The sequence below is a fragment of the Pelophylax lessonae genome (genome assembly GCF_965119305.1).
Source record: "Pelophylax lessonae genome assembly, chromosome: 7".
Taxonomy (NCBI): domain Eukaryota; kingdom Metazoa; phylum Chordata; class Amphibia; order Anura; family Ranidae; genus Pelophylax; species Pelophylax lessonae.
Genome location: NC_138774.1, coordinates 302,322,830 through 302,346,685, shown reverse-complemented (window position 1 = coordinate 302,346,685; position 23,856 = coordinate 302,322,830). Strand labels below are relative to the sequence as shown.

The following is a 23,856-nucleotide window of genomic DNA, read 5'->3' as shown; positions in this document are numbered from 1 at the left end:
CCAAACAATCTCCTGAGATCAATAATCACCCAGCAATCTCTTGAGATCAATAATCACCCAGCAATCTCCTGGGATAATAATCACCCGACAATTTCCTGAGATCAATAATCACCCTACAATCTCCTGAGATCAATAATCACCCAATAATCTCCTGAGATCAATAATTACCCAACAATCTCCTGAGATCAATAATCACCCAACAATCTCCTGAGATCAATAATCACCCAGCAATCTCCTGAGATCAATAATCACCCAATAATCTCCTGAGATCAGTAATCACCCAGCAATCTCCTGGGATAATAATCACCCAATAATCTCCTGGGATAATAATCACCCGACAATTTCCTGAGATCAATAATCACCCAACAATCTCCTAAAATCAATAATCACCCAATAATCTCCTGAGATCAATAATTACCCAACAATCTCCTGAGATCAATAATCACCCAATAATCTCCTGAGATCAATAATCACCCAACAATCTCCTGAGATCAATAATCACCCAATAATCTCCTGGGATAACAATCATCCGACAATTTCCTGAGATCAATAATCACCCAACAATCTCCTGAGATCAATAATCACCCAATAATCTCCTGAGATCAATAATCAGGCGGGTGCAGAGCGGAGACTGACCGTCGGAGGGAAAGAAAAAAAAAAACAGCCACGAACTGCTAGAGTCAGACTTAAAGGGACATACACTAGGTAAGTAAGACTGGTGACTGAGATTGTACACTGATTGAGGGTGTAGTGTAGTACCTGAGTATCTGTGAGTACCTGAGTATCTGTGAGTACCTGAGTACCTGTGAGTATCTGTGAGTACCTGAGTATCTGTGAGTATCTGTGAGTACCTGAGTATCTGGGAGTACCTGAGTATCTGGGAGTACCTGAGTATCTGGGAGTACCTGTTGCTACCTGAGTGTCTGGGAGTACCTGAGTATCTGGGAGTACCTGTTGCTACCTGAGTATCTGGGAGTACCTGAGTACCTGGGAGTACCTGAGTATCTGGGAGTACCTGAGTACCTGGGAGTACCTGAGTATCTGGGAGTACCTGAGTATCTGGGAGTACCTGAGTACCTGGGAGTACCTGAGTACCTGGGAGTACCTGAGTATCTGGGAGTACCTGAGTACCTGGGAGTACCTGAGTATCTGGGAGTACCTGAGAGTACCTGAGTATCTGGGAGTACCTGAGTATCTGGGAGTACCTGAGAGTACCTGAGTATCTGGGAGTACCTGAGTATCTGGGAGTACCTGAGTATCTGGGAGTGCCTGAGTATCTGGGAGTACCTGAGTATCTGGGAGTACCTGAGTATCTGGGAGTACCTGAGTATCTGGGAGTACCTGTTGCTACCTGAGTGTCTGGGAGTGCCTATCACTACCAGAGTGTTGCGTCTGACCGGGCTGTGCGACTGAGCGTTGTGCGTCTGACCGGGCGGTGCGACTGAGCGTTGTGCGTCTGACCGGGCTGTGCGACGGAGCGTTGTGCGTCTGACCGGGCGGTGCGACTGAGCGTTGTGCGTCTGACCGGGCGGTGCGACTGAGCGTTGTGCGTCTGACCGGGCGGTGCGACTGAGCGTTGTGCGTCTGACCGGGCGGTGCGACTGAGTGTTGTGCGTCTGACCGGGCTGTGCGACTCAGTGTTGTGCGTCTGACCAGGTTGTGCGACTCAGTGTTGTGCGTCTGACCGGGCTGTGCGACTCAGTGTTGTGCGTCTGACCGGGCTGTGCGACTCAGTGTTGTGCGTCTGACCGGGTTGTGCGACTGACTGGGCTGTGAGATTGTGAGTGTTGTGCAACTGAGCGTCAAGTGAGTGAAGCGGAATACCAGAGGGTGAGAAGGTAGCGTTAGGAAGCCAGGAAATAGCCACATAGGATAGACTTAAATCGCTGAATCCCCATTAGATTAGATAGTAGGTACAATGCCCGGCGGGTGTGGAGATGCGACTCGGTGTACATCTTGTGATATGTATGCGTTCCTCGGACATGTGATCGAGGGCGAATACAAATGCGCAAAATGTGAGCACGTTGCTTCCCTGGAAGCTCAGGTCCTGAATCTAGGGAAGCAGCTGGCAACACTGAGACGAATGTCCATACCGGAGGAGAGCCAGGATTGTACCAATCAGGTGCAGGCAGGGGTCTGCACAGAGGTGGGCGGAGTATCGGAGGTGCAGGCATCAGAGCAGAGCAGAGGGGTGACAGTTAGGAGGGGTAGAAGGGGACAAGGCAAGGAGGCTGATCCTGGGCTGGAGCACCCCAATAGATACGCCCCGTTGTGTGATGTTGGGGAAACCAGTCAGGGACCAGCATTGCTGGAGCAGAGTGACGCCCCTAGCTGCCAGGGGAAGAACTCCTCCAGTGAGGCCGGGAGAAAGGGAAAGGAAAGACAGGTGCTGGTGGTAGGGGACTCAATTATTAGAAGGGCAGATAGTGTAATCTGTGACATAGACCGTGTGCGCCGAACAGTCTGTTGTTTGCCGGGCGCTCGGGTTCGGCACATCGCGGATCGGGTGAACAGATTATTGGGTGGGGCTGGGGAAGACCCAGCTGTCATGGTACACGTGGGTACCAATGACATAGGCAGAGGAAGACGGAGAGTCCTAAACGATTTCAGGGACTTAGGCGCTAAGTTGAGGACTAGGACCTCCAAGGTAGTATTTTCCGAAATACTACCTGTACCTCGAGCCACACCAGAGAGGCAGCGGGAGATTAGGGAAGTTAACGAGTGGCTGAGGAGCTGGTGTAGTAAGGAGGGTTTCGGGTTCCTGGAGAACTGGGCCGACTTCTCAGTCGGTCACCGGCTCTTTTGTAGGGACGGATTGCACCTAAATGGGGTGGGTGCAGCCGTACTGGGTGCAAGGATGGCCAAAAAGTTATAGGGGCTTTTAAACTAGGGAATGGGGGGGAGGGTACAGATGTAGAATTAGCCAGTGGAAAGCAAGTTTCAGAGGGCAGAAATGGGGGCATTAGCGATAGGGTGTGCGGAGCTCCTATACCCAGCGTGGGTATGGGGAAAAATCAAGAGAGCAGCCTAAAAACATCAAAAGAGGATAAATATAACCGATCAAAATTACGAGGCTTATATACCAATGCCAGAAGCCTGGCCAACAAGATGGGAGAGCTGGAGCTGCTGATGTTTGAGGAGGACTTAGATTTTGTGGGGATAACAGAGACTTGGTTTGACAGCTCTCATGACTGGATGGCGACCATTCAGGGGTATTCCCTTTATCACAGGGATAGAGAGGGTAAAAAAGGGGGAGGGGTATGTCTGTATATTAAGAACAGTATACAGGTAAATATGAGGGATGATATTAATAATGGAGCTATGGACGAGGCAGAATCCCTATGGGTAGAGCTTCAAAGGAAAGGCACGGTGGGGAAGGTAATATTGGGCGTATGCTATAGGCCCCCCAACCAGAGGGAGGAGGGTGAGGTGGACCTCATTTTACAGATAGGATTGGCAGCAAGGATGGGAAATGTCATTATAATGGGGGACTTTAATTATCCTGATATAGACTGGGCAGAAGGAACCGCGCACTCAGCCAAGGCTCGGCAGTTCCTAAATGTTTTGCAGGACAATTTCATGGGTCAGATGGTGAATGCACCGACAAGAAACAATGCGGTACTTGACCTACTGATTACCAACAATACAGACCTGATCACGGATATAGAAATACGGGACAACTTAGGGAACAGTGACCATAGGTCAATTGGTTTCAATATTAATTACAGTAATAGGAAACACAAGGGTAATATAAGGACACTGAATTTCAAAAGAGCCAATTTCCCTAAACTGCGCTCACTGCTAGAAAATATAAAATGGGATAGAACCCTGGGAACAAAGAACACGGAGGAAAAATGGGAGTGCTTCAAGAGCATACTTAACAAAGGGGATTGGCCAGTGCATTCCACAGGGAAATAAATTTAAAAGAGCAAAACTAAACCCTGGGTGGCTAAACTCCAACATAAAAATGTATATTAGAGCTAAAGAAAAGGCCTTCAAAAAATACAAGACTGAGGGGTCATTGGCAGCATTTAAGCATTACAAAGAGTGCAATAAGAAATGTAAAGATGAAATCAGGGCGGCTAAAATAGAACACGAGAGACATATAGCGGAGGAGAGTAAAAAGAACCCCAAGAAGTTCTTTAAGTATATAAACAGTAAGAAAGCGAGACCAGAACACATTGGCCCCAAAAAGGAAAAATGGCCACAGAGGACAGAGAAAAGGCGGAAGTGTTAAATAATTTCTTTTCTTCAGTCTTCACAAAGGAATCGGGGGGCTACACGAACCCCGCTTGTAAGGCCGAACTAAATAATACACCTCAGGAAGTGCCGCCATGGCTAACAGAGGATAGACTTAGAGCTAAACAAGAGAAACTTAACATAAATAAATCCCCGGGACCAGATGGCTTGCACCCGAGGGTTCTTAATGAGCTCAGCCAGGTGATTGCCAGACCATTATTCTTGATCTTTAAGGATAGTTTACAGACAGGTATGGTGCCAGCTGATTGGAAAAAAGCCAACGTGGTACCAATATTTAAAAAGGGGCCGAGATATATCCCGGGTAACTATAGGCCGGTCAGCCTAACATCTGTAGTCTGCAAAATTTTGGAGGGGATGATAAGGGACCACATACAAGACTTTAGTAATGAAAACGGTATTATAAGTATTAATCAGCACGGATTCATGAAAAATCGTTCGTGCCAAACCAATCTATTAACCTTCTACGATGAAGTGAGCTGCCACTTAGATAAAGGTAAGCCTGTGGATGTGGTGTATCTGGACTTTGCAAAGGCCTTTGACACCGTTCCCCACAAACGCTTACTGTACAAACTAAGGAAGGTAGGTATGGACCATAAGGTGAGTACCTGGATAGAGAACTGGCTCCAGGGGAGAGTCCAGAGGGTGGTGATTAATGGGGAGTACTCTGATTGGGCGGGTGTGGAAAGTGGGGTCCCCCAGGGTTCTGTCCTGGGACCAATCCTGTTTAATTTATTCATAAATGATCTAGAGGAGGGGATATCTAGTACAATCTCAGTATTTGCAGATGATACTAAATTAGGCTTGCCAATATCTTCTATGCAGGATGTGGAAATCTTGCAAGCGGACCTGAACAAAATAATGGGGTGGGCAACTACATGGCAGATGAGGTTTAATGTAGAAAAATGTAAAGTAATGCACTTGGGGGCCAGAAACCAGAAAGCAAGCTACTCACTAGGGGGGGACCTCTGGGTGAGTCTAGGATGGAAAGGGACCTGGGGGTACTGGTAGACAACAGGCTTGGCAGTGGCATGCAATGCCAAGCCGCTGCAAGCAAAGCCAACAGAATACTGGGATGTATAAAAAAGGGGATTCACTCCAGAAATAAAGAGATTATTCTTCCACTCTACAAGACTCTGGTCCGGCCACATCTGGAGTATGCTGTCCAGTTCTGGGCACCGGTCCTCAGGAAGGATGTGCTGGAACTGGAGAAAATCCAGAGAAGGGCAACAAAAATAATTAGGGGAATGGAGGACATCAGCTATGAGGAAAGACTACAAGCACTGAACTTATTCTCTCTGGAGAAGAGACGATTGAGGGGGGATATGATATCAATGTACAAATACTGTACTGGCGACCCGAGCATAAGGAACAAACTATTCAGAGAAAGGAGATACAATAAGACACGTGGCCACTCACTAAAACTTGAGGAAAGGCGGTTTAACCTTAAAGTGCGTAAGGGGTTCTTCACTGTAAGAGCGGTAAGGATGTGGAATTCTCTTCCGCAAGCAGTCGTATCAGCGGGGAGCATTGATAGTTTCAAAAAACTATTGGATGGACACCTTAAAGACCACAACATACAGGGGTATACAATGTACGGTTAAAAGCAAACACACACACACACATCATAGGTTGAACTGGATGGACTTGTGTCTTTTTTCAGCCTCACTAACTATGTAACTATGTAACTATGTAACCTCCTGAGATCAATAATCACCCAACAATCTCCTGAGATCAATAATCACCCAACAATCTCCTGAGATCAATAATCACCCAGCAATCTCCTGGGATAATAATCACCCGACAATTTCCTGAGATCAATAATCACCCAATAATCTCCTGAGATCAATAATCACCCAATAATCTCCTGAGATCAATAATCACCCAATAATCTCCTGAGATTAATAATCACCCAACAACCTCCTGAGATCAATAATCACCCAACAACCTCCTGAGATCAATAATCACCCAACAATCTCCTGAGATCAATAATCACCCAACAATCTCCTGAGATCAATAATCACCCAACAATCCCCTGAGATCAATAATCACCCAATAATCTCCTGAGATCAATAATCACCCAACAATCTCCTGAGATCAATAATCACCCAACAATCCCCTGAGATCAATAATCACCCAATAATCTCCTGAGATCAATAATCACCCAACAATCTCCTGAGATCAATAATCACCCAACAATCTCCTGAGATCAATAATCACCCAACAACCTCCTGAGATCAATAATCACCCAATAATCTCCTGAGATCAATAATCATCCAACAACCTCCTGAGATCAATAATCATCCAACAACCTCCTGAGATCAATAATCATCCAACAACCTCCTGAGATCAATAATCACCCAACAATCTCCTGAGATCAATAATCACCCAACAATCTCCTGAGATCAATAATCACCCAACAATCTCCTGAGATCAATAATCACCCAACAATCCCCTGAGATCAATAATCACCCAATAATCTCCTGAGATCAATAATCACCCAACAATCCCCTGATATCAATAATCACCCAACAATCTCCTGAGATCAATAATCACCCAATAATCTCCTGAGATCAATAATCACCCAACAATCCCCTGAGATCAATAATCACCCAGCAATCTCCTGAGATCAATAATCACCCAACAAACTCCTGAGATCAATAATCACCCAATAATCTCCTGAGATCAATAATCACCCAACAATCCCCTGAGATCAATAATCACCCAATAATCTCCTGAGATCAATAATCACCCAACAATCCCCTGAGATCAATAATCACCCAACAATCTCCTGAGATCAATAATCACCCAACAATCTCCTGAGATCAGTAATCACCCAATAATCTCCTGAGATTAATAATCACCCAACAATCTCCTGAGATCAATAATCACCCAGCAATCTCCTGAGATCAATAATCACCCAACAATCTCCTGAGATCAATAATCACCCAATAATCTCCTGAGATCAATAATCACCCAATAATCTCCTGAGATCAATAATCACCCAACAATCCCCTGAGATCAATAATCACCCAACAATCTCCTGAAATCAATAATCACCCAATAATCTCCTGAGATCAATAATCACCCAACAATCCCCTGAGATCAATAATCACCCAACAATCCCCTGAGATCAATAATCACCCAATAATCTCCTGAGATTAATAATCACCCAATAATCCCCTGAGATCAATAATCACCCAACAATCCCCTGAGATCAATAATCACCCAATAATCTCCTGAGATCAATAATCACCCAACAATCCCCTGAGATCAATAATCACCCAACAATCTCCTGAAATCAATAATCACCCAACAATCTCCTGAGATCAGTAATCACCCAACAATCCCCTGAGATCAATAATCACCCAATAATCTCCTGAGATCAATAATCACCCAACAATCCCCTGAGATCAATAATCACCCAACAATCCCCTGAGATCAATAATCACCCAACAATCCCCTGAGATCAATAATCACCCAACAATCCCCTGAGATCAATAATCACCCAATAATCTCCTGAGATTAATAATCACCCAATAATCCCCTGAGATCAATAATCACCCAACAATCCCCTGAGATCAATAATCACCCAATAATCTCCTGAGATCAATAATCACCCAATAATCCCCTGAGATAATCACCCAATAATCTCCTGAGATCAATAATCACCCAACAATCTCCTGAAATCAATAATCACCCAACAATCTCCTGAGATCAATAATCACCCAACAATCTCCTGAAATCAATAATCACCCAACAATCTCCTGAGATCAATAATCACCCAATAATCTCCTGAGATCGATAATCACCCAACAATCTCCTGAGATCAATAATCACCCAACAATCTCCTGAGATCAATAATCACCCAATAATCTCCTGAGATCAATAATCACCCAACAATCTCCTGAAATCAATAATCACCCAATAATCTCCTGAGATCGATAATCACCCAACAATCTGGAGTATTCTGTCCAGTTCTGGTCGCCAGTCCTCAGGAGGGATGTGTTGGAGCTGGAGAGAGTCCAGAGAAGGGCAACTAAACTGATTAGGGGATTGGAGGACCTTGACTATGAAGAGCGTCTACAATCGCTCGATTTATTCTCCCTGGAGAAGAGACGTCTGAGAGGGGACATGATAGCAATTTATAAATATCCCAATGGTGATCTCAGCATAGAAAAAAAGCTATTCAGTCGAAGGGATTGCATGAGGACTCGAGGACATACAATGCGATTAGAGGAGAAGCGTTTTAACCTCAGGCAACGTGGGGGGTTCTTTACTGTTAGGGCTACAAGATTGTGGAATTCTCTACCACAAGAGGTGGTTTCTGCGGGAAGTATGGGAGACTCCTAGACTTACATCTCAAGGATCAGAACATTCAGGGGTATGTGAGATGACTCCGCCCACACACACCTACACAGGGGGAACTCCGCCCACACACACCTACACAGGGGGAACTCCGCCCACACACACCTACACAGTGGGAACTCCGCCCACACACACCTACACAGGGGGAACTCCACCCACACACACCTACACAGGGGGAACTCCGCCCACACACACCTACACAGGGGACTCTGCCCACACACACCTACACAGGGGGAACTCCGCCCACACACACCTACACAGGGGGAACTCCGCCCACACACACCTACACAGGGGGAACTCCGCCCACACACACCTACACAGGGGGAACTCCACCCACACACACCTACACAGGGGGAACTCCGCCCACACACACCTACACAGGGGACTCTGCCCACACACACCTACACAGGGGGAACTCCGCCCACACACACCTACACAGGGGACTCTGCCCACACACACCTACACAGGGGGAACTCCGCCCACACACACCTACACAGGGGGAACTCCGCCCACACACACCTACACAGGGGGAACTCCGCCCACACACACCTACACAGGGGGAACTCCGCCCACACACACCTACACAGGGGGAACTCCGCCCACACACACCTACACAGGGGGAACTCTGTGTAACTATGAATTGTTTTAGTTTTAGTGGGTTTGGTTACATTGTATCGCAGTATTGGAGTATTTCTCTGGAATTGCGGATCTCTTTCCATCCTCCGGGAGTAACAATGTAACAGAAGGGATTATTTCCGCACACACAGATTCGATGTTTATTTATAAATAAAGTTTGATAAACAAACAGAAATATTTCTTGTTGACAAACAGAGGTGAAACAATAAAATATAAGAAAACAAATCTGTGACCTCCATTGGCTGCGATTCCATGGCAGGGATTACCAGCATCACACAAAGCCTTTCCCTGCTCAGCCGATTAGTCGTCGCCCCCTACAGATTCTAATGTGGAAGTGCAATAAATGATGAAAGTTTCCCGGGATTTTATTACAGGCGGGGGTGGAATTTGGTTGCCGATGTAGAGGAGCCGGCAGAGAAATTTTACTTTTCACATCAAATTTGGATTTAGTTTTAGTCGTCGTCTTTTCACTAAAATTACATTTTTATTTTTTTTAGTCTTCTGAATTCTTTGAGTTTTAGTCGATTAAAATCTCCATCACCAATCTTCATTTCATCGAATAAATTAACATTATTGGGTGATTATTGATCTCAGGAGATTGTTGGGTGATTATTGATCTCAGGAGATTGTTGGGTGATTATTGATCTCAGGAGATTATTGGGTGATTATTGATCTCAGGAGATTATTGGGGGATTATTGATCTCAGGAGATTATTGGGTGATTATCGATCTCAAGAGATTATTGGGTGATTACTGATCTCAGGAGATTATTGGGTGATTATTGATCTCAGGAGATTATTGGGTGATTATTGATCTCAGGAGGTTGTTGGGTGATTACTGATCTCAGGAGATTATTGGGTGATTATTGATCTCAGGAGGTTGTTGGGTGATTATTGATCTCAGGAGGTTGTTGGGTGATTATTGATCTCAGGAGATTATTGGGTGATTATTAATCTCAGGAGATTATTGGGGGATTGTTGATCTCAGGAGATTATTGGGTGATTATTGATCTCAGGAGATTATTGGGTGATTATCGATCTCAAGAGATTATTGGGTGATTACTGATCTCAGGAGATTATTGGGTGATTATTGATCTCAGGAGATTATTGGGTGATTATTGATCTCAGGAGGTTGTTGGGTGATTATTGATCTCAGGAGATTATTGGGTGATTATTAATCTCAGGAGATTATTGGGGGATTGTTGATCTCAGGAGATTATTGGGTGATTATTGATCTCAGGAGATTATTGGGTGATTATTGATCTCAGGAGATTGTTGGGTGATTATTGATCTCAGGAGATTATTGGGTGATTATTGATCTCAGGAGATTATTGGGTGATTATTGATCTCAGGAGGTTGTTGGGTGATTATTGATCTCAGGAAATTGTTGGGTTATTATTTATCTCAGGAGATTATTGGGTGATTATTGATCTCAGGAGATTATTGGGTGATTATCTCAGGAGATTATTGGGTGATTATTGATCTCAAGAGATTGTTGGGTGATTATTGATCTCAGGAGATTATTGGGTGATTATTGATCTCAGGAGATTATTGGGTGATTATCTCAGGAGATTATTGGGTGATTATTGATCTCAAGAGATTGTTGGGTGATTATTGATCTCAGGAGATTATTGGGTGATTATTGATCTCAGGAGGAGATTATTGGGTGATTATTGATCTCAGGAGATTATTGGGTGATTATTGATCTCAGGAGATTGTTGGGGGATTATTGATCTCAGGAGATTATTGGGTGATTATTGATCTCAGGAGATTATTGGGTGATTATTGATCTCATGAGATTATTGGGTGATTATTGATCTCAGGAGATTGTTGGGTGATTATTGATCTCGGGAGATTATTGGGTGATTATTGATCTCAGGAAATTGTTGGGTGATTATTGATCTCAGGAGATTATTGGGTGATTATTGATCTCAGGAGATTATTGGGTGATTATTGATCTCAGGAGATTATTGGGTGATTATTGATCTCAGGAGGTTGTTGGGTTATTATTTATCTCAGGAGATTATTGGGTGATTATTGATCTCATGAGATTATTGGGTGATTATTGATCTCAGGAGATTATTGGGTGATTATCTCAGGAGATTATTGGGTTATTATTGATCTCAGGAGGTTGTTGGGTGATTATTGATCTCAGGAGATTAATGGGTGATTATTGATCTCAGGAGATTATTGGGTGATTATTGATATCAGGAGATTATTGGGTGATTATCTCAGGAGATTATTGGGTTATTATTGATCTCAGGAGGTTGTTGGGTGATTATTGATCTCAGGAGATTAATGGGTGATTATTGATCTCAGGAGATTATTGGGTGATTATTGATCTCAGGAGATTGTTAGGTGATTATTGATCTCAGGAGATTATTGGGTGATTATTGATCTCAGGAGATTATTGGGTGATTATTTATCCCAGGAGATTGTTGGGTGATTATTAATCTCAGGAGATTATTGGGTGATTATTTATCTCCGGAGATTATTGGGTGATTATTGATCTCAGGAGATTATTGGGTGATTATTGATCTCAGGAGATTGTTGGGTGATTATTGATCTCAGGAGATTGTTAGGTGATTATTGATCTCAGATTGTTGGGTGATTATTTATCCCAGGAGATTGTTGGGTGATTATTAATCTCAGGAGATTTTTTGGTGATTAATACCTACAATCTCATGAGATTATTAATTGCCCAACAATCACCTAAAATGAATAATCCTCCAACAATCTCCAGAGATTAATATTCACCCAGAAATCTCCTGAAATGTTTATATTCACCCAACAATCTCCTGATATTAATATTCATTCATATTATTATATGAAAGATCGAATGGTCACATTATCCCCCCCCCCCCCCCCACAATATCTGTCTCAGTTTGCCCTCCTCCCTCAATATCTGTCTCAGATTGTCACTCCCCTCCTATTATCTGTCTCAGATTGCCCCCCCCCCCCCCAACAGTCCCTACTGAATGTCCCCGAACAGCTGCAGTCCCGGTTTGGAGGGGGGGGGGGGTAACACCTGTTGTGAACATGAAAAGGTGGTCGGAGCTCCGGGGTGTCACATATCGCCATGAACTCGCCGGATCAGATTTTCCCTGCACCCCCCTCCTCCTCCTGCACCCCCCCTCCTCCTCCTGCACCCCCCCCCCCTCCTCCTGCACCCCCCCTCCTCCTCCTGCACCCCCCTGTGCACCGGCACTCCGGCCACACTCTCCTGCAGGGTCCGCATCCATCTGCAGATCCTTCTTCTCATAGAAGGAGGCAGAGCGATGGAAGGGAGAAGGGGGGGGGGGGGGGATAACACTGAGGTTGGGAGGGGGGGGGGTAATAATGAGGTGTGGCTTGTATTTAAATGTGCAGAATGTGGAGGGGGGGGGGATGTATATAAAGTGACTTTTCATCTCTCCGATCAGACAGACTCAGCTATGACCGGCTATAGGACATCCATGAAGCTCCCTATGAGAAGGACTACACAGGGACTGCTGGTCCTCATCGCCCGGGACTTGTTAATGGACATCGTTCTCTAAGTGCCCCTTCCAGTGCCCAGCTGCCCCTCACCCCTCACCTGCACCCAGGCGGCTATGGCTGAAGTTGGGGGGTTTCTGGCATCTCTGGATTTGGACTTGCATGGTTTCTCCTCTTCTTATGGGAATGTGGCTTTAGCTGACTCCCCCGGCTTCCTGAATGAGAGGCTGGGGCAAATAGAGGGGAGGCTACAGAGGGGGACCCCCACCGACTTCGCCCACCTGAAGGGGATCCTAAGGAGGAGGCAACTTTACTGCAGGACTGGATTCCACCTGGAGATCTTCCCCAATGGGACTGTGCATGGAACCAGGCAGGACCACAGTAGATTCGGTAAGGATCCATGACTTCCCTTCCTCAAATCTTCCCCATCCCCATACCTTCCCCATACCTTCCTCATACCTTCCTCATACCTTCCCCATACCTTCCTCATACCCATAACCCTTCCCCATACCTTCCTCATACCCATAACCCATCCCCATACCTTCCCCATACCTTCCTCATACCCATAACCCTTCCCCATACCTTCCTCATACCCATAACCCTTCCCCATACCTTCCCCATACCCATAACCCTTCCCCATACCTTCCCCATACCCATAACCCTTCCCCATACCTTCCCCATACCCATAACCCTTCCCCATACCTTCCTCATACCCATAACCCTTCCCCATACCTTCCCCATACCCATAACCCTTCCCCATACCTTCCTCATACCCATAACCCTTCCCCATACCTTCCCCATACCCATAACCCTTCCCCATACCTTCCCCATACCCATACCTTCCCCATACCTTCCCCATACCTTCCTCATACCCATACCTTCCTCATCCCCATAACCCTTCCCCATACCTTCCTCATACCCATAACCCTTCCCCATACCTTCCTCATACCCATAACCCTTCCCCATACCTTCCTCATCCCCATAACCCATCCCCATACCTTCCTCATACCCATAACCCATCCCCATACCTTCCCCATACCTTCCCCATACCCATAACCCTTCCCCATACCTTCCTCATACCTTCCTCATCCCCATAACCCTTCCCCATACCTTCCTCATACCTGGCTTCTCATACCTTCCCCATACCTTCCTCATACCCATAACCCTTCCCCATACCTTCCTCATACCTGGCTTCTCATACCTTCCCCATACCTTCCCCATACCCATAACCCTTCCCCATACCTTCCTCATACCCATAACCCTTCCCCATACCTTCCTCATACCTGGCTTCTCATACCTTCCCCATACCTTCCTCATACCCATAACCCTTCCCCATACCTTCCTCATACCCATAACCCTTCCCCATACCTTCCTCATACCTGGCTTCTCATACCTTCCCCATACCTTCCTCATACCTTCCCCATACCTTCCTCATACCCATAACCCTTCCCCATACCTTCCCCATACCTTCCTCATACCCATAACCCTTCCCCATACCTTCCTCATACCTGGCTTCTCATACCTTCCCCATACCTTCCTCATACCCATAACCCTTCCCCATACCTTCCTCATACCCATAACCCTTCCCCATACCTTCCTCATACCTGGCTTCTCATACCTTCCTCATCCCCATAACCCATCCCCATACCTTCCCCATACCTTCCCCATACCCATAACCCTTCCCCATACCTTCCTCATACCCATAACCCTTTCCCATACCTTCCTCATACCCATAACCCATCCCCATACCTTCCTCATACCTTCCTCATACCCATAACCCTTCCTCATACCTTCCTCATACCCATAACCCTTCCCCATACCTTCCTCATACCCATAACCCTTCCCCATACCTTCCTCATACCTTCCTCATACCTTCCTCATACCTTCCTCATACCTTCCTCATACCCATAACCCATCCCCATACCTTCCCCATACCTTCCCCATACCCATAACCCTTCCCCATACCTTCCTCATACCCATAACCCTTCCCCATACCTTCCTCATACCCATAACCCATCCCCATACCTTCCTCATACCCATAACCCTTCCCCATACCTTCCTCATACCTTCCTCATACCCATAACCCTTCCTCATACCTTCCTCATACCCATAACCCTTCCCCATACCTTCCTCATACCCATAACCCTTCCCCATACCTTCCTCATACCCATAACCCATCCCCATACCTTCCTCATACCCATAACCCTTTCCCATACCTTCCTCATACCCATAACCCATCCCCATACCTTCCTCATACCTTCCTCATACCCATAACCCTTCCTCATACCTTCCTCATACCCATAACCCTTCCCCATACCTTCCTCATACCCATAACCCTTCCCCATACCTTCCTCATACCTTCCTCATACCTTCCTCATACCTTCCTCATACCTTCCTCATACCCATAACCCATCCCCATACCTTCCCCATACCTTCCCCATACCCATAACCCTTCCCCATACCTTCCTCATACCCATAACCCTTCCCCATACCTTCCTCATACCCATAACCCATCCCCATACCTTCCTCATACCCATAACCCTTCCCCATACCTTCCTCATACCTTCCTCATCCCCATAACCCATCCCCATACCTTCCTCATACCCATAACCCATCCCCATACCTTCCCCATACCTTCCCCATACCCATAACCCTTCCCCATACCTTCCTCATACCTTCCTCATCCCCATAACCCTTCCCCATACCTTCCTCATACCTGGCTTCTCATACCTTCCCCATACCTTCCTCATACCCATAACCCTTCCCCATACCTTCCTCATACCTGGCTTCTCATACCTTCCCCATACCTTCCCCATACCCATAACCCTTCCCCATACCTTCCTCATACCCATAACCCTTCCCCATACCTTCCTCATACCTGGCTTCTCATACCTTCCCCATACCTTCCTCATACCCATAACCCTTCCCCATACCTTCCTCATACCCATAACCCTTCCCCATACCTTCCTCATACCTGGCTTCTCATACCTTCCCCATACCTTCCTCATACCTTCCCCATACCTTCCTCATACCCATAACCCTTCCCCATACCTTCCCCATACCTTCCTCATACCCATAACCCTTCCCCATACCTTCCTCATACCTGGCTTCTCATACCTTCCCCATACCTTCCTCATACCCATAACCCTTCCCCATACCTTCCTCATACCCATAACCCTTCCCCATACCTTCCCCATACCTTCCTCATACCCATAACCCTTCCCCATACCTTCCTCATACCTGGCTTCTCATACCTTCCTCATCCCCATAACCCATCCCCATACCTTCCCCATACCTTCCCCATACCCATAACCCTTCCCCATACCTTCCTCATACCCATAACCCTTTCCCATACCTTCCTCATACCCATAACCCATCCCCATACCTTCCTCATACCTTCCTCATACCCATAACCCTTCCTCATACCTTCCTCATACCCATAACCCTTCCCCATACCTTCCTCATACCCATAACCCTTCCCCATACCTTCCTCATACCTTCCTCATACCTTCCTCATACCTTCCTCATACCTTCCTCATACCCATAACCCATCCCCATACCTTCCCCATACCTTCCCCATACCCATAACCCTTCCCCATACCTTCCTCATACCCATAACCCTTCCCCATACCTTCCTCATACCCATAACCCATCCCCATACCTTCCTCATACCCATAACCCTTCCCCATACCTTCCTCATACCTTCCTCATACCCATAACCCTTCCTCATACCTTCCTCATACCCATAACCCTTCCCCATACCTTCCTCATACCCATAACCCTTCCCCATACCTTCCTCATACCTTCCTCATACCCATAACCCTTCCCCATACCTTCCTCATACCCATAACCCATCCCCATACCTTCCTCATACCCATAACCCATCCCCATAACCCATCCCCATACCTTCCTCCTACCCATAACCCATCCCCATACCTTCCTCATACCCATAACCCATCCCCATAACCCATCCCCATACCTTCCTCATACCCATAACCCTTCCTCATACCTTCCCCATACCTTCCTCATACCTTCCTCATACCCATAACCCTTCCCCATACCTTCCTCATACCCATAACCTTCCTCATACCTTCCTCATACCTTCCCCATACCTTCCTCATACCTTCCTCATACCTTCCCCATACCCATAACCCTTCCCCATACCTTCCTCATACCCATACCTTCCTCATACCTTCCTCATCCCCATAACCCTTCCCCATACCTTCCTCATACCCATAACCCATCCCCATAACCCTTCCCCATACCATCCTCATACCTGGCTTCTCATACCTTCCTCATACCTGGCTCCTCATTCCCTTCCTCAAATCTTCCCCATACCCATAACCCTTCCCCATACCATCCTCATACCTGGCTTCTCATACCTTCCTCATACCTTCCCCATACCCATAACCCTTCCCCATACCTTCCTCATACCCATAACCCTTCCCCATACCTTCCTCATACCCATAACCCTTCCCCATACCTTCCTCATCCCCATAACCCTTCCCCATACCTTCCTCATACCTGGCTTCTCATACCTTCCCCATACCTGGCTTCTCATACCTTCCCCATACCTGGCTTCTCATACCTTCCCCATACCTGGCTCCTCACTCCTCTTCCCCATACCTGGCTCCTCTCATACCTGGCTCCTCACTTCCCTTCCCCATACCTGGCTCCTCACTCCCCTTCCCCATACCTTCCTCATACCTGGCTCCTCACTCCTCTTTCCCATACTTGGCTTCTCATACCTTCCCCATACCTGGCTCCTCATTCCCTTCCCCATACCTTCCTCATACCTGGCTCCTCATTCCTCTTTCCCATACCTGGCTTCTCATACCTTCCCCATACCTGGCTTCTCATACCTTCCCCATAACTGGCTTCTCATACCTTCCCCATACCTGGCTCCTCACTCCTCTTCCCCATACCTGGCTCCTCTCATACCTGGCTCCTCACTTCCCTTCCCCATACCTGGCTCCTCATTCCCTTCCCCATACCTTCCTCATACCTGGCTCCTCATTCCTCTTTCCCATACCTGGCTTCTCATACCTTCCCCATACCTGGCTTCTCATACCTTCCCCATACCTGGCTTCTCATACCTTCCCCATACCTGGCTTCTCATACCTTCCCCATACCTGGCTCCTCATACCTTCCCCATACCTGGCTCCTCACTCCTCTTCCCCATACCTGGCTCCTCTCATACCTGGCTCCTCACTTCCCTTCCCCATACCTGGCTCCTCACTCCCCTTCCCCATACCTTCCTCATACCTGGCTCCTCACTCCTCTTTCCCATACCTGGCTTCTCATACCTTCCCCATACCTGGCTTCTCATACCTTCCCCATACCTGGCTCCTCATACCTTCCCCATACCTGGCTCCTCACCCCCCTTCCCCATACCTGGCTCCTCATTCCCTTCCCCATACCTGGCTCCTCATACCTTCCCCATACCCATAACCCTTCCCCATACCTGGCTCCTCATTCCCTTCCCCATACCTGGCTCCTCATACCTTCCCCATACCCATAACCCTTCCCCATACCTGGCTCCTCACTCCCCTTCCCCATACCTTCCTCATACCTGGCTCCTCACTCCTCTTTCCCATACCTGGCTTCTCATACCTTCCCCATACCTGGCTTCTCATACCTTCCCCATACCTGGCTTCTCATACCTTCCCCATACCTGGCTCCTCACCCCCCTTCCCCATACCTGGCTCCTCATTCCCTTCCCCATACCCATAACCCTTCCCCATACCTGGCTCCTCACCCCCCTTCCCCATACCTGGCTCCTCATTCCCTTCCCCATACCTGGCTCCCCATACCTGGCTCCTCACCCCCCTTCCCCATACCTGGCTCCTCACATCCCTTCCCCATACCTGGCTCATCACATCCCTTCCCCATACCTGGCTCCTCACTCCCCTTCCCCATACCTGGCTCCTCACTTCCCTTCCCCATACCTGGCTCCTCACATACCTTCCCCATACCTGGCTCCTCACTCCCCTTCCCCATACCTGGCTCCTCACTCCCCTTCCCCATACCTGGCTCCTCCCTTCCCCATACCTGGCTCCTCACTTCCCTTCCCCATACCTGGCTCCTCACTTCCCTTCCCCATACCTGGCTCCTCACTCCCCTTCCCCATACCTGGCTCCTCACTCCCCTTCCCCATACCTGGCTCCTCACTTCCCTTCCCCATACCTGAGCCCTCACACCCCTTCCCCATACCTGACTCCTCTCATCCCTTCCCCATACCTGGCTCCTCACATCCCTTCCCCATACCTGGCTCCTCACTCCCCTTCCCCATACCTGGCTCCGCACTTCCCTTCCCCATACCTGGCTCCTCACACCCCTTCCCCATACCTGGTTCCTCACATGCCTTCCCCATACCTTCTTCCTCACTTCCCTTCTCCATAGCTGGCTCCTCACACCCCTTCCCCATTCCTGACTTCTTTCATCCCTTCCCTATACCTGGTTCCTCTGATCCCTTTCCCATACCTGGCTTCTCTCATCTCTTCCCCATATCGAGCTCCACTCATTCCTTCTCCATTCCTGGGACCTCACTCCCCTTCCCCATACCTGGCTCCTCACTTCCCTTCCCCATACCTGGCTCCTCACTTCCCTTCCCCATACCTGGCTCCTCACTTCCCTTCCCCATACCTGGCTCCTCACTTCCCTTCCCCATACCTGGCTCCTCACTCCCCTTCCCCATACCTGGCTCCTCACACCCCTTCCCCATAACTGGCTTCTCTCATCCCTTCGTCATACCTGGCTCCTCACTTCCCTTCCCCATACCTGGCTCCTCACTTCCCTTCCCCATACCTGGCTCCTCACTTCCCTTCCCCATAACTGGCTTCTCTCATCCCTTCGTCATACCGGACTTCTCACATCTCTTCCCCATACCTGACTCCTCTCATCCCTTCCATATACCTGGCTCCTCACATCCCTTCCCCATACCTGGCTCCACACATCTCTCTCACATATCTGGCTCCTCCAATCCCTTCGCTATAGCTGAATGCTCTCATCCCTTTCCCATACCTGGCTCCTCTCATCCCTTCCCTATAGCCGGAGCCTCTCATCTTTTCACATACCTTGTTCCTCACTCAGGTCCCTTCCCCATACCTGGCTCCTAACACCCCACTCCATACCTGGCTCTCACATCCCTTCTCCATACCAGGCTTCTCTCACCTCTTCCCCATACCTGGCCCCTCACATGCCTTTCCCATGCCAGGCTTCTCTCACCTCTTCCCCATACCTTGCTCCTCTTATCCCTTCCCCATACATGGCTTCTCTAACCCCTTCCTCACACCTGGATTCTTCCATCCCCTCCACATACCTGGCTCCTCTCATCTCCTCCTCAAATCTGGCTCCTCACACCCCTTCTCCGTACCTGACTCCTCTCATCGCTTCCCCATACCTGGCTCCTGACACTCCCTCCCGATACCTGGATCTTTTCATCTCCTCCCCATACCTGGCTCCTCTCATCCCTTCCCTATACCTGGCTCCTCACACCCTTTCCTATACCTGGCTCCTTTCAACCCTTTCCCCATATCTGGCTCCTCACACTCCCTCCACATACTTGGCTTTTTTCATCTCCTCCCAATAGCTGGCTCCTCACACCCCTTACCCATACCTTTCTCCTCTCATCCATTCCCCATTTCTTGCTCCTCACACCCCTTCCCCATACCTGGCTTCTCTCAATCCTTCCCAAAACCTGGCTCCTCACACTTCCCTTCCCCATACCTGGCTCCTCACTCCCCTTCCCCATACCTGGCTCCTCACTCCTCTTCCCCATACCTGGCTCCTCACATCCCTTCCCCATACCTGGCTCCTCACATCCCTTCCCCATACCTGGCTCCTCACACCCCTTCCCCATACCTGGCTCCTCACTCCCCTTCCCCATACCTGGCTCCTCACTCCCCTTCCCCATACCTGGCTCCTCACTGCCCTTCCTCATACCTGGCTCCTCACTGCCCTTCCCCATACCTGGCTCCTCACTGCCCTTCCTCATACCTGGCTCCTCACTCCCCTTCCCCATACCTGGCTCCTCACTCCCCTTCCCCATACCTGGCTCCTCACTCCCCTTCCCCATACCTGGCTCCTCACTCCCCTTCCCCATACCTGGCTCCTCACACCCCTTCCCCATACCTGGCTCCTCACTCCCCTTCCCCATACCTGGCTCCTCATTCCCCTTCTCCATACCTGGCTCCTCACATCCCTTTCCCATACCTGGCTCCTCACACCCCTTCCCCATACCTGGCTCCTCACTCCCCTTCCCCATACCTGGCTCCTCACACCCCTTCCCCATACCTGGCTCCTCACACCCCTTCCCCATACCTGGCTCCTCACTCCTCTTCCCCATACCTGGCTTCTCTCATCCCTTCCCCATACCTGGCTCCTCACTCCCCTTCCCCATACCTGGCTCCTCACTCCCCTTCCCCATACCTGGCTCCTCACTCCCCTTCCCCATACCTGGCTCCTCACTCCCCTTCCCCATACCTGGCTCCTCACACCCCTTCCCCATACCTGGCTCCTCACTCCCCTTCCCCATACCTGGCTCCTCATTCCCCTTCTCCATACCTGGCTCCTCACATCCCTTTCCCATACCTGGCTCCTCACACCCCTTCCCCATACCTGGCTCCTCACTCCCCTTCCCCATACCTGGCTCCTCACATCCCTTCCCCATACCTGGCTCCTCACATCCCTTCCCCATACCTGGCTCCTCACTCCTCTTCCCCATACCTGGCTCCTCACACCCCTTCCCCATACCTGGCTCCTCACTCCCCTTCCCCATACCTGGCTCCTCACTTCCCTTCCCCATACCTGGCTCCTCACTCCCCTTCCCCATACCTGGCTCCTCACTCCTCTTCCCCATACCTGGCTTCTCTCATCCCTTCCCCATACCTGGCTCCTCACTCCCCTTCCCCATACCTGGCTCCTCACTCCCCTTCCCCATACCTGGCTCCTCACTCCCCTTCCCCATACCTGGCTCCTCACACCCCTTCCCCATACCTGGCTCCTCACTCCCCTTCCCCATACCTGGCTCCTCATTCCCCTTCTCCATACCTGGCTCCTCACATCCCTTTCCCATACCTGGCTCCTCACACCCCTTCCCCATACCTGGCTCCTCACTCCCCTTCCCCATACCTGGCTCCTCACATCCCTTCCCCATACCTGGCTCCTCACATCCCTTCCCCATACCTGGCTCCTCACTCCTCTTCCCCATACCTGGCTCCTCACACCCCTTCCCCATACCTGGCTCCTCACTCCCCTTCCCCATACCTGGCTCCTCACTTCCCTTCCCCATACCTGGCTCCTCACTCCCCTTCCCCATACCTGGCTCCTCACATCCCTTCCCCATACCTGGCTCCTCACATCCCTTCCCCATACCTGGCTCCTCACTCCTCTTCCCCATACCTGGCTCCTCACTCCCCTTCCCCATACCTGGCTCCTCACATCCCTTCCCCATACCTGGCTCCTCACATCCCTTCCCCATACCTGGCTCCTCACTCCTCTTCCCCATACCTGGCTCCTCACACCCCTTCCCCATACCTGGCTCCTCACTCCCCTTCCCCATACCTGGCTCCTCACTTCCCTTCCCCATACCTGGCTCCTCACTCCCCTTCCCCATACCTGGCTCCTCACTCCTCTTCCCCATACCTGGCTTCTCTCATCCCTTCCCCATACCTGGCTCCTCACTCCCCTTCCCCATACCTGGCTCCTCACTCCCCTTCCCCATACCTGGCTCCTCACTCCCCTTCCCCATACCTGGCTCCTCACACCCCTTCCCCATACCTGGCTCCTCACTCCCCTTCCCCATACCTGGCTCCTCATTCCCCTTCTCCATACCTGGCTCCTCACATCCCTTTCCCATACCTGGCTCCTCACACCCCTTCCCCATACCTGGCTCCTCACTCCCCTTCCCCATACCTGGCTCCTCACATCCCTTCCCCATACCTGGCTCCTCACATCCCTTCCCCATACCTGGCTCCTCACTCCTCTTCCCCATACCTGGCTCCTCACACCCCTTCCCCATACCTGGCTCCTCACTCCCCTTCCCCATACCTGGCTCCTCACTTCCCTTCCCCATACCTGGCTCCTCACTCCCCTTCCCCATACCTGGCTCCTCACATCCCTTCCCCATACCTGGCTCCTCACATCCCTTCCCCATACCTGGCTCCTCACTCCTCTTCCCCATACCTGGCTCCTCACTCCCCTTCCCCATACCTGGCTCCTCACATCCCTTCCCCATACCTGGCTCCTCACATCCCTTCCCCATACCTGGCTCCTCACTCCTCTTCCCCATACCTGGCTCCTCACACCCCTTCCCCATACCTGGCTCCTCACTCCCCTTCCCCATACCTGGCTCCTCACTTCCCTTCCCCATACCTGGCTCCTCACTTCCCTTCCCCATACCTGGCTCCTCACTCCTCTTCCCCATACCTGGCTCCTTATACCCCTTCCCCATAACTGGCTCCTCACATCCCTTCCCCATACCTGGCTCCTCACTTCCCTTCTCCATACCTGGCTCCTCACTTCCCTTCCCCATACCTGGCTCCTCACTTCCCTTCTCCATACCTGGCTCCTCACTTCCCTTCCCCATACCTGGCTCCTCACTGCCCTTCTCCATACCTGACTCCTCTCATCCCTTCCCCATACCTGGCTCCTCACTCCCCTTCCCCATACCTGGCTCCTCACATCCCTTCCCCATACCTGGCTCCTCACATCCCTTCCCCATACCTGGCTCCTCACTTCCCTTCCCCATACCTGGCTCCTCACACCCCTTCCCCATACCTGGCTCCTCACACGGGTTTATTGGTGCTTCTCACAATCTGATATTTAGTTGGTAATGTGATGCCGGTGATTACACATCCAGTTTCCTGCATTGTGTTTGTTCTTTGGATGACAGATTTCGGTTCCCAGAATCAGTTGTGGCTTTTAAATGTCAGGCAACCAATTTCCATTGTTCTGGGATTTCCCGATCTATAGAGCTGAAATAAAATGTGAGATTAGCTGGAGGATGGGTGTAGTTGTATTTCCATGATGTATTGTCATTATCACACCAGGCTCCTTTATAACAGTCCATTGTGCTTTGCTGTAGTAAAATGGCTAATGGTGGCCACACACAAGTCAATCTG

General features: G+C 49.4%; 1 protein-coding gene across 1 annotated transcript in view; it reads left to right on the top strand.

Annotated features, from left to right (window-relative positions):
• The first annotated feature begins 12,696 nt into the window (after window positions 1-12,696).
• FGF16 (fibroblast growth factor 16) overlaps window positions 12,697-23,856 on the top strand; it is a 62,781-nt gene continuing 51,621 nt past the window's right edge. The window contains exon 1 of the mRNA XM_082264302.1: window positions 12,697-13,123. Coding sequence (XP_082120428.1) covers window positions 12,850-13,123 — 274 coding nt within the window. The 5' untranslated portion in view covers window positions 12,697-12,849. The remainder of the gene's footprint in view (window positions 13,124-23,856) is intronic.